This window comes from Somniosus microcephalus, chromosome 14, assembly GCF_052327205.1.
Source record: "Somniosus microcephalus isolate GS21.2 chromosome 14, FLI_Smic_1.0, whole genome shotgun sequence".
Classification (NCBI taxonomy): domain Eukaryota; kingdom Metazoa; phylum Chordata; class Chondrichthyes; order Squaliformes; family Somniosidae; genus Somniosus; species Somniosus microcephalus.
In genome coordinates this window covers 86,708,981-86,721,324 of record NC_141000.1, presented here as the reverse complement: position 1 = coordinate 86,721,324, position 12,344 = coordinate 86,708,981, and the positions used below count along the sequence as shown (strand labels likewise).

Here is a 12,344-nt window from a genome sequence, read left to right as displayed (position 1 = left end):
CTGTTCAACAATGAGTAGTATGACAGCTCAAATCACCCATGGTCTGCATATGTGCGTTTCCAGGGGTTGCTGGAGTGCAGTCAAAAGTGGGAACCCTGGGTGATTTCTCCCTAACACTGGAGCATTGAGATAGTTGTGGCCTATCACTGTCTAAAATGAAATCAGTTAATTTGGCACAATCCAGGAATCAAATCTGGAACTTTCCTTGTCTGGGCAGGACATACAATGGCTAACATTCAAGGAAATAATGCATAATTTGCAACAAACATATATTCCTCTAGGGCATAAAAATCCAAAAGGATAAGTGATCCAACTATGGCTAACAAAAGAAATTAAAGCTAGTATTAAGTCAAAGGAGGAAGCTTATAAAGTTGCCAGAAAAAGCAGTCAGCCTGAGGATTGGGATCTTTTTAGAAATCAGCAAAGGGGGACCAAGAAATTGATAAAGAAAGGGAAAATGGAATATGAGCACAAACTAGCGAAAAATATAAAAACGGATTGTAAAAGCTTCTATAGGTATGTGAAAAGGAAAAGACTGGCGAAGGTAAATGTAGGTCCTTTACAGTCAGAGACGGGAGAATTTATAATGGGGAATGAGGAACTGGCAGAGAAATTAAATAAATACTTTGTTTCTGTCTTCACGGAGGAAGACACAAAATCTCCCAAAAATACGAGAAAACCAAGGGTGTGGCGAGAATGAGGAACTTAAACAAATTACTATTAGTAAAAAAAACAGTACAGTACTAGCAAAATTAATGGGACTAAAAGTCGATAAATTCCAAGGACCGGATGACCTACATCCTAGGGTTTTGAAAGAGGTGGCCATTGGAATAGTGGACACATTGGTTGTCATCTTCCAAAATTCTATAGATTCTGGAACAGTTCCTGCAGATTGGAGGATAGCAAATGTAACCCCGCTGTTTAAGAAAGGAGGGAGAGAGAAAATGGGGAACTACAGACCTGTTAGCCTCACATCAGTAGTTGGGAAAATGCTGGAATCTATTGTAAAGGATGCAATAACCAGGCACTTAGAAACTAATAGCAAGATTGGGCAGAGTCAACATGGATTTATGAAAGGGAAATCCTGTTTGACAAACCTATTGGAGTTCTTTGAGGATGTAACTAGTGAAGTAGACAAAGGGGAACTGGTAGATGTGGTGTATCTGGATTTTCAGAAGGCCTTCGATAAGGTCCCACACAAGAGGTTGGTGAACAAAATTAGGGCACATGGAATTGGGGGAAATATACTAGCATGGATTGAGAATTGGTTAACAGACAGAAAACAAAGAGTAGGGATAAACAGGTCTTTTTCAGGATGGCAGGCTGTGACTAGTAGGGTACCGCAAGGATCAGTGCTTGGGCCCCAGCTATTCACAATCTATATCAATGATTTGGATGAGAGGACTAAATGTAACATTTCCAAATTTGCTGATGATACAAAGCTAGGTGGCAGTGTCAATTGCGAAGAGGATGTGAAGAGACTTCAAGGGGATCTCGACAGGCTCAGTGAGTAGGCGAGAATATGGCAGATGGAAAATGTGAAGTTATCCACTTTGGTAGAAAAAACAGAAAGGCAGAGTATTTCCTAAATGGTGAAAGATTGGGGAATGCAGATTCTCAAAGGGACCTGGGTGTCCTTGTACATGAGTCACTGAAAGTGAATGTGCAGGTGCAGCAAGCCATTAGGAAGGTAAATGGTATGTTGGTAATTGCAATGGCAATGGTATTACAAGAGGATTTGAGTACAGGAGTAAAGAAGTCTAACTCCAATTATATAGGGCCTTGGTGAGACCACACCTGGGGTACTGTGTACAATTTTGGTCTCCTTACCTAAGGAAGGATATACTTGCCATAGAGGGAGTGCAACAAAGGTTCACGAGATTGATTCCTGGGGTGGCGGGACTGTCGTATGAGAAGAGATTGAGTAAACTAGGCCTGTATTCTCTTTAATTCAGAAGAATGAGAGGGGATCTGATTGAAACATACAAAATTATTACAGGGCTTGATAGGGTCAATGCTGGGAGAATGTTTCCCTTGGCTGGGGAATCTAGAACCAGGGGCCACAGCCTCAGGATAAAGGGTAGGCCATTCAGGACTGAGATGAGAAGAAATTTCTTCACACAGAGGGTGGTGAATCTTTGGAATTCTGTACCCCAGAGGGCTGTGGAGGCTCAGTCATTGGGTATATTCAAAACAGAAGTCAATAGATTTCTGACTAGTAAGGGCATCAAGGGATATGGCGATAGGGCGGTGAATTAAGTTGAGGCAGAAGATCAGCCATGATCTCATTGAATGGCGGAGCAGGCTCGAGGGGCCGAATGGCCTGCTCCTGCTCCTATTTCTTATGTCTGTGTGTCTCAGTTAGTCGATGCCTAACCAATTAAGCTATCTGGGAGCTATTCTAGCCGTATCTTAGCTCAGTTTGTGGAAGGTTCTTCCCTTGATTATCATGAGGCAGCTGGCTGGAGCCATTTGCCTGCTTTCACTAAACTTTGGTGCCAGAACCGAACAGCTAAGAGTGATGAGAACTTTCATCACCTGACTGCAGTTAGCACCACTTTGATATATTTATTTTTTATTTGGAGGTTCGACAAATGTGGGACACTAGGTAGATTAGCATTTTTAACACTCAGGATCTCCTCTGATAGTTACATTGAGTACAGCAAAGAAACAGGCCATTCGGCCCAACTGGTCTATGCCGGCGATTATGCTCCACACGACCCTCCTCTCCCCCTACTTTATCTAACCCTATCAGCATACCCTTCTATTCCTTTCTCCTTCATGTGCTTATCTAGCTTCCACTTAAATACATCTGTGCTATTTGCCTCAACTGCTCTTTGTGGTAGCGCATTCCATATTCTTACCACTCTTTGGGTAAAGGAAGTTTCTCCAGAATTCCCTATCGGATTTATTAGTGACTATCTTATATTTATGGCCCCTAGTTTTGGTCACCCCCACAAGTGGAAACATCTTCTCTACATCTACCCTATCTAACTCTTTCATAAACTTAAAGACCTCTTATCACATCACCCCTCAGCCTTCTCTTTTCTAGAGAAAAGAACCCCATCCTGTACAGCCTTTGCTGATTCGTATATCCTCTCAGTTCTGGTATCATCCTTGTGAATCTTTTTTGCACCTCCTCCAGTTGCCTTTTATATCCTTTTTATTATAATATGGAGACCAGAACTGTGCACAGTACTCCCAAGTGTGGTCTAACCTAGGTTCGATACACGATTAACCTAACTTCTGTCCCTCTAGAAATGAATCCCAGTGCTTGGTTCCGCTAAAATCAAGAATTTACAAAATATGGAATTATGATCAATAACTTCTGTTATGCTGAAGCGTGGAAAATTAGACATTATACTCTTGTCATTCAGAGAAAGAAGGGCGCAGTTGTTTCCTTATCCATGGAAACTTAGTCGCAACTTTGGCCTAGAAATTCAGTGGCCTGCGCCACCAGTTTGCGCCCAAAGAGGGCACTCAGTGGCTTTAGCGCCACTGGCCACACCTATCGCGATATTTAGCGGGGCGCTAATGGCGGCGTTAGCCTGTAGCGCTGCGCCGCCACCGATGACTTCATCGGTGTGCGCAGCGCCCCGCTATCGCCCCGATGGCCATATTTGGTCGCGCCTGCCTCCTCCGTGCCGGCTGCAAATAGCGACCGGTACACAGGGGCCTACCTGTGGCGCTAGTTAAGGTGGAGGTGCGGCCGGCCGCTTTTTCGGCGCCTGCCTGCCCGCACCTCCGTCCCCGGCCTCCTACACCCCCCCCCCCCCCCCCCGGCATTGCCGGCTGTTTCCCGAGAGCCCGGCACTTCTCCTTGGTGCCGGGCTCATTTGCCGGCACTCGCGAGCGGGGATCGCGCTGTTGCAGGCACCTCCCCCTTAACAGTGGGAGGAAGGCCTGCAGTACCGCAGCGTGCCATGCCGCAGCGTGTGGCACTGCGGCCCTTAGCGCGCCGATATTCAGTTTCAGCGCCCCAAGCGGGGCGCGGGAAGCCTCGTTTAGCGGCCCGCTTCCATTTGGGGCACAGAAACTGAATATCCGGATGGCGCAAGTGGCTCCGCACGCAGCGGTAATTCCGGCGCCCAGGCGAGCTTGGCGCCCCAAACTGAATTTTTAGCCCTTTGTGTTCATAATTGTCAATTTGATCCCTGTAGCATTCAGATATGTGTTTCTTTAATTGTGTTCTGCACCAAAATTAGTGTAAAATTGAACACAATAATCAACAATATTCCACGATTATCCTCAAAAGGAGAGTGTTCATTTCCTCATGCCTATATTTTATTCTGTGAATCATTTTAGAAGTATTTTGATGAAACGTAAAATAGGAAGCAAAATTCATATCTCTCATTATTCCTCCCAGGTACAACTGCATCAGGGACAGCTCCTACAAACGTGGCATCTGTAATCACCGGCCTATCATCTGCAGTTTCCACGTCGACAGTCACTTCGCCGTCTCTGACCCCTTCACCATCAGCATCCATTTCAGTGACTGAGTCGTCCAGCAGCAGTGATACAAATACCACACAGACAACCTCAACTGGCTTAGTAAACCCTCTGTGCACAAGCCAAATCATGGTGTCAGCGTCTGGACTGCAGACGGCGGCCACTGCGCTACAAGCAGCAGCTGCACAGGTACCCACTAGTGCTGGGCATGCCACCAATCCAGGCCTAGCTGCCATGGCTGCTGCTGCAGGACTAGCCAATCCTGGCCTCATGTCAGCCCCTCAGTTTGCAGCTGGGTAAGTCTTCACTGCATTCCATCACTGATGAATTACATCTTTAATTTATCTGTGAATATGTGTATTTTTAATATGTAATATTCCATAGTAAGCCATTGAATAAAGTTTTCATCCTGCACATTGCTGGGAATTGAATTACTCATAATTTTATTTGAGGAAAAAAACTCAACATTTTGATAAATAAGGTGTTATATTTATATTACAAATAGCCTCCATGTACAAATTGGTGGTTTGCATCATCCTACTTGGGGGATAATCACCTAGGGCACTGTCCTGTCAAGAAGTTTGACCGTGGACAGTCAACTGACATTCTCCACTTTGAAAGGCATAATCACAGATTTGCAGGGAACATCAGGAGTACTAGTTGGATTTGGAATGAGGTGGAGAAGGAGACACAACCTATGTCAAAAAAAATTTCAGGGGCAGGGAGCAAGAAGCTGTACACACTCGTGTATATAATCGGGTCTCATTCTTTTTCTTGTGCTATCAACAGCAAATGTCTGTTATTTCCCACGCCACAAAAAGCTTGCATTTGTCATTTCTTAGCCCGTTGTCTTTTTTTCCAATGTGGTTGCAGATTTCTCCTATAGTTTCAGTACTTGAGAATATCCTTCACCTTTTTAACCAAGTTTCTCATTTTATTTATGGTTTCTTTGCAATATTCCATTTACCACTGTTCTTTTGAGTAAAAATAAAAATAATCAGAGAAACTGTGGTCAACCCTGCCTCGGTCACTGGCCAAGTTGCATCCCGCCACAAGTACTTCCCAGTGATTGATGCAAATGAGGCACTTTAAAATGTGGAAGCCTGCTCAAAACACGATGCACAGGCTCAATGCAGTGGATTCGTTCTCTGGAAGGATGTTCTGAGTACAATGTCAAAATTCAGTTCCTCACTGCACACTGTATGTCAAGGTCTAGTTCAGTAGAAAGGTACTTTTCCATTTCCAGGTCAGTTACAGAATTGACTGGGCAAAGAATATTCCCCCAAAAAAGGATCTTTTGAGCTGGGGCGAAGACTTTGGAAGTAAGGAGAGTCTGGTGGAGGGTTAGAGCAGCAAAGCACTCGAGCCCTCCCTTTGATGCAGTAGAGGTGTACTAATTGTGGATGGTGGCCCTGTTTGCTACGCCTGGACATCCTCTGCATTGGACGTCATTGCAAGATGCCTGGAAGGAGGCAGAGGATGAGTATTTTAGGGTGTATTTGAGTGATACCATCATTGGTAGTGCCTTCCTAACAGTGCATGTTCACTACATATATCCTGCAACAGATGGCACATCTCTGCATTTGGCTACCTAATGATTGCCAGGTATGTGTGTGTCTGGCTACAGATGCAGGTGTGTAAATGTTGGGGAATTGCATTGATGTCCATATAATAGAATTGAGCCTTAATTTTAATCTAACTCAACAGATCTTTGCTCGTTCATCGGGCATAACCAATTGAATAATCCACTCTACTGTGTACAATATGCACTGCCATGAAAAAACAATAAATAAAAAAACACAAGTAAAACATCCAAGATAAAGTCTGAAATTTCCCCTGCCCATAAAGATAACTTTGGAGCATCATTCTAACATTACAATATATACTATTCAAACCTAATTGCTGTAATTCCACAAATGATATCTCCATGGTGCAGCAGCACGCAATCTGTAGACTCAGTATTTGATCATCTATATCTAGATGTATTCTAGCCTTTGATCCCATTCTGAATTGAATATTCATCGATGTTTTTTTAAGTCGATATGGTGTTAACTGCTTTTGATAGGAATCCATTGCACATATCTGCAATTCTATACTGGGGGGGCGGAAATTTGGTTGCTTTGCGCCTCCAGTAGCGCTCCTCTTCCCTCTTGGGGCGCTACCATTCAATTTTGGCCACAGGGGCACTAAACTCGGCGAAGCTAGCGCGCAACTCAATTTTTCCCCCTTTCTCTCATCTGAGGATTATTTAGTTCTGTGCCCAGCTAAGTATGATGCTAATGTCTATCCTCTGAGTTTTTTTTTGTTTTGTGTTTTTAAATTTCTTGAGGATGAATGTTTTATTTACCAGGTAATTTTTTTTCAAGTATTACAAGAATTTCAGCAAAATCTTTTTCCTCTGGTTTTATTTTGGTTCTATATATTTATCTTGTATGATTTGGAGAGGAGAAGGAAGAATCTAGCGTAGTGTGTGGCACTACGACTACAGCAGGAAGGGGTGTGTAAAATTGAATCTGATGTCTCTCCAAATTGGCAAATTTTTTAAGATTTGGAGTGGCAAGTTTAAGTTTTAGGGTTAAAACCATATTTGACCAACTTTAACTATCCATGCTTTTCAGCATTTTAAAAACTTGGATCATGCTCCTCTTTGTCATCTCTCCAAAAATAAGTTTTATTAGTCCCTCTGCATAATTTAGAACTCGAAGTCCCAGAATCAGTCCTTTCACTTTGTTCTGAATTCAATTTGGGGAAAAAAGCATCTCCATCTTCTGCAACTTGCAAACCTCATCCAACTGATGCCTTAGATCTTTACCAACTCCCTACATTACAATAGTGACCCAACTTCAAAAGTACTACAAAAGGCTATGAAATGCTTTGGGATGTCCTGAGGCAATATGAGTTTGTTCTTTCTTTCTTGCAATGAAATAGCAGCAGGACCTCGGGTACAGGTGTTTGTATTAGAAATTGATCTTCCACTAAAGAAGCCTCCACCAATACTTAATCCGAAGCAAGATCATGCTGTTAATGTTTATGGGCAGTGATCAGATTCTACAGCATTAACTACAAGCCGTTGACTAAAAACTTAGGTCTGGTTTGCATGGCTCTAGACATTAAGGTTGTCCTCAGATTTTACCCCCATTGCAGTCAGAGAAGGGAGATGCTTCTGTTTTCACCAGTGAGCTACAGCAATAGGCCCCAAGCATCCTCTGAATGTGAGCTTCACTAGCCATTTTACTTTTTCTGTGAAGTGAGAAGAAATTAATTTATATGCCAAGAATGGTGGCCAAGTAACTTAATTAAAAATAATTAACACCTGTATGGATTATTACAACACAGTTCAAAAAGTAGCAGCTTTCTTACTAATTTTTAAAGCTTTTAAATGTCCATTAAATCAATAAAGTTTTAGAAGTTTATTTAAGGCACACTGCGCCTTTTAAAATAAATAAATATTGAAAGTCTCAAGTTTTATCTTGGTTATTAGTCAAATATATGCTCTAAGTAAACACAAAATCAACTTGTTTTTCATTTTTACAGAGGTGCCTTACTAAGTCTGAATCCAGGGAGTCTTGGTGGTGCTCTCGGTCCAGCATTAATGAGTAATAGCACACTGGCAACTATTCAAGGTCAGTAACCTGGGTATCCGCCATACCCTGTATCAGACTAGAATATCTTTTTGTAGAATGTGGGCTACCCTATTGTAAAATCAGTGCTTTTCAAGTTGAAGAATGACATACTCAATGGACGCAAAATTTGGATCCGTAGTACCCAATATTTGGGTGCTACGAGTTCCCTTAATGGTCCGAAATGGCATCTGCAGTGCACACGCACACTTGTGGGGTGAATTGCGCCAGAAGCCATATTGGTGAGGGTATTGGCACGTGCACAGTGAAAGTCCACCAGAAGTGTGCAGAGCAGGCAGATCATGACGTTGCACGCTGATTTAACGCCACGCCAGCGCAGCCATTTTGGAGCTCAGTGCTCCAGCTAACTCTTAACCACGCACAACTGAACATACATTTAGCAGCAGGAAGGACCCCCCCACCAGTGGTATTTAAAGGGATCATCAACCACCTACAGGCAATGTTCCCTGTAAGCTGCGCAGTGCTCCAGGGAACCCGCACAGCCAGCTTGCTGGCATTTCAATACAAAAACCGCGCATGCGTGGTATTTTGAGTGACCCACGCAGCCCCTTAAATTTAGAGGGAACATTGCTTACAGGTTAGTTTCTGGTTGATTTCTTCTGGCTGTTGCTACAATTCTACAAGTGTTTGGTGCTTTCCATAGTTGTTTGAAGTTTCAACAGTCTACAGGGAGTCGTGTGGCAGGTGGTGAAGGACTTTTTTCCTGAGATCAAGGCTGCCCTAGTAGGATTTCCCATTGGAATACAACGTGACTTGGAGAATGAGCATAGGGCACGCAGAGCAGGACAAGATGCTGGAAGAGGGAGGAGTGGGAGAAGGGCTCTCAGCAGGAGGCCATATCTGCCCAGGGTGTTCAGGGAGCAATTCTCCTACCTGTTGTATTGTGATGTGCATTTTGTAACCTGCCAACCTATGATGCTGCATAATAGTGTTTGAACATTCTATTGAACCACACCACCTGAAATTGTATGTTCAGCTTTTCTTTAGCCTCCACACACACAAGCATGTAAGCCATCTTCCCATAGGAAGAATTACTTGAGGCATTGCCCTTAAAAGAAAATCATTCATGAGTAGTCTAATGATCTTCTCTTGTTTGTCCGTGTAAGAGGCTCTTCTCTGTTAGAAAAAGATCTTTTTGGGGTTTGCCATGTCAAATAAGGCTTTAGTTGTCTTTTTTTATATATAAAACAAAGATTATGCTGTAAACATCTGCAGTTCTCATATAGAAACATTGGATATAAACAAATCATCTGTTGGAAGGAGATTCAGGATACCAGAACATTAAAGTAACATGTATTGATTTGTAAAATTAAGCAGCATGAGGCACATCAAACTGTAAACAATAAGAGCGTACAAAAGTTAAACATGTTCATATGAAATTCCTTTGCCTGCTATTTTAACCTGGGTTAAGCCTCGGCTAAAATAGCAGACAAAAGAAATTGGTACACGCGTAGAACGTGTTATCGCACAGCGTAGGTACAGAGTTACTTTTTTTTAAGCAGAAGCTTGCAGCACTTGTTACCACAAATGGATTTTTTAAAACCTATATTGCTTTCATTAAAGTACTTGTAACTGTTTCAGTAATGGATTGGTACTGGTCAAGAATTGCACATAAAAGTGATAGCCCCACATTAAACAGTCAATTAAACCAACTTTGAATATGAGAAATTAATATGTACCTGAGTGAATATCTCCTTTTAAGCATAAAATTAACTGACATATACTAAAATTGCATTGATAGTACCAGTATTTTATGATTCTGGAATTTACTCTTTTTTCTTTGTGCTCGATGAAGTTGGAAAAATTTGGATGAATAGAACTTAAAATTCGTAAAGTTTTATGTTCATTTCATCACATTCGCATAACACATACAACAATCTAATAATGCATTTTTATGTTGCTTATACAATTTTAGCAATATTCTTGATGTGTATGTCTGCTAAGCACTAGGAGTACCTGTACTATTTTCCATTCTATTTCCCTTTTCGATATACAAATGATATTAATAACTCTGCGAGGCAATTTTTTGTTCTAATCTGGGTTCTTTTCTCTCTAATTCTCAGCGCTTGCATCTGGTGGAACACTTCCTATAACCTCCCTTGATGCCAGTGGAAATCTATTGTTTGCCAATGCAGCGAACCCAGGGGGTACTCCAAACATCGTTACAGCCCCTCTTTTTTTGAACCCACAAAACCTCTCCTTACTCACCAGCAACCCAGCCGTAAGCCTGATATCCGCTGCCGGGGCAACTGGACATGCCGCCAGTCTCCAGATGGCCTCTATGTCAGCTGATTCCAGCCAGAACTCTTCGTTCACTGTGACCTCAGCAGGCGGGGCCACCAACACCACCAAGGCCCAATGAGACGTAATCCCTAGAGTGGATCATTTAATCCAGTAATGGGATGTGTAGGTGGCTGCTTCCAGCAAAAGCAAAACTGATGTTTGCCTAATTTTTTTAACGTGCTTGTTTTTCAGGATTGTGTCACAAATGACAAAAAAAAGACTTTTACCAAAAAGGAAACACGTGAATATTTATCGTTTCAGACGGTCGTAACAATATAGGAGTCATTAACAATGCATAGGCAAGGGTTCTGTCTCCTCTTAGTATCTATTTTATTAGTTCTTTTTAATTGTGTGTTTATTTTAATTAGGTCTGTTGTACAGGCCTTTTTGTTTCATAAAGGTGTTTATATCATGTATAAATAGCATGGGTTTCTTTAACTGGTACAGTTTAGGCAGGCCTGTACTTGGGATGCTTGTGCATCTTTTTTTTCCTTGTGTATACCGTTAAGATTACATTGGGTTTTTATTTTTTTCTTCTTGCTAATGTCTCTTGAAATGGTTTCCTTTCTTTAAAGGTTGTTTCTTGTCGGGTACACTGTAGATTTATGCACCATTTGTATAAAGTGGTTTACTGTTGGTTATTTTTGTAGGAAAGATTCAAAGATAGATGCATTGAGACAAAAGTTCACAAACTGGTGGTTTTAAAATGGCTTAGTATGTCTGTCCTACCTAAATGTAATGGTTGGGTATGTTAGCAAATGTCATACCATCAGAGATATTGATCCACTTGGCTGAACAACTGGAAATGGAGGAGACGTTATAGTCAGTGGATCATGGGTATCTTGTGAAGCTTTTGTCTTTGCTCAGATACTGGAGCCAGTTGGAACCATCATGGAATATGGTAGAGATGAGCAAACTACAATCCAAACCAAGCTAACCATGAAAAGTGGTCTCCAATGGGGAAAAGTCATTACCTAGTTTCCAGAAACGGATTTATTTATAGAAACTAGATAATGTATGTTTCCTGTAGAGCTTGGTAACATATTTAATGTTGGCTCAGTTTGGAGTTTGTTTATCTAATGGAAAATAGGGTTGTTGTGAGACAAGAGGCTTACAGTATGCACAGTATGGCTTGAACCATTGCTGTAAGCGTATTAAAACCAAAAATTAAAAGGACTGGAGTAGAGCATTGCAGTTCACATGGAGTAAAAATGGTGCCTGTCATTTTCTGTCAGTGTGCTTGTGGAAGTGAGGGGCAGGGATTGCATTGCAAGCTAGATGATTACTGTGGCCACGCTGCCCATTGTGTCCAATTGGTTAATGAACAACAGCACATTTGGTTACCCGTTACATATGGACTTTGTGCCGAGTTGCCCACTGGAAATGAATGTGGGGTATAATTTTCTTCAGTCTAGAAGCACATAATTTTTCCTGATAAACATATAACTGATTCTTCAATAAATAATATGCTTGAATCAAGTGAGTGTTCATCTGGACATCCCTGTGCTCTGTTGCTGACTATGTTGTTCACCCATAATGCTGCACTGAGATAGTGTGTACATTTACTTAAACCAATTAGGTACTTCAACTAATTTTGTCATTGGAATTTACGTGGTTAGTGCTGTTTTTGTGCTGGTAACAATAACTGGATGCAGCTAAACCAGTTTCTTAATCTTTAAAAAAAAATGACAGCCACCATTTTTAACCCTGTTAGTAACAATATTTATCTCCTTTTCAAGACATAAAAATTGCAGTATTGGTAGGGTTACACTACCATACTGCAAACAATGAATATGGCTGCCTACCAAATATGGACAGCTATTAAAGCTTGAACCAAAGTCAGTTTTACCTAGCTGCTGTACCAATGACATTGTTTGCATGAGTGCAGTTAATAGGCATCAGTAATTTAGTTGCTACTGTTCATAAAAGGTAAACAGTTACTATTTTCTACTTTTTAATGTCGTTTTTCAG

The 12,344-nt window shown here is 41.6% G+C and overlaps 1 protein-coding gene across 6 annotated transcripts in view; it reads left to right on the top strand.

Annotated features, from left to right (window-relative positions):
- Positions 1-11,527, top strand: part of LOC147107654 (POU domain, class 2, transcription factor 1-like) — a 148,898-nt gene extending 137,371 nt beyond the window's left edge. For all 6 annotated transcript variants that reach the window (XM_086006865.1, XM_086006867.1, XM_086006870.1 and 3 more), the window contains 3 exons: positions 4,367-4,745; positions 7,984-8,072; positions 10,154-11,527. In XM_086006865.1, coding sequence (XP_085862991.1) covers positions 4,367-4,745; positions 7,984-8,072; positions 10,154-10,452 — 767 coding nt within the window. In that variant the 3' untranslated portion in view covers positions 10,453-11,527. The remainder of the gene's footprint in view (positions 1-4,366; positions 4,746-7,983; positions 8,073-10,153) is intronic.
- Positions 11,528-12,344: the final 817 nt, after the last annotated feature.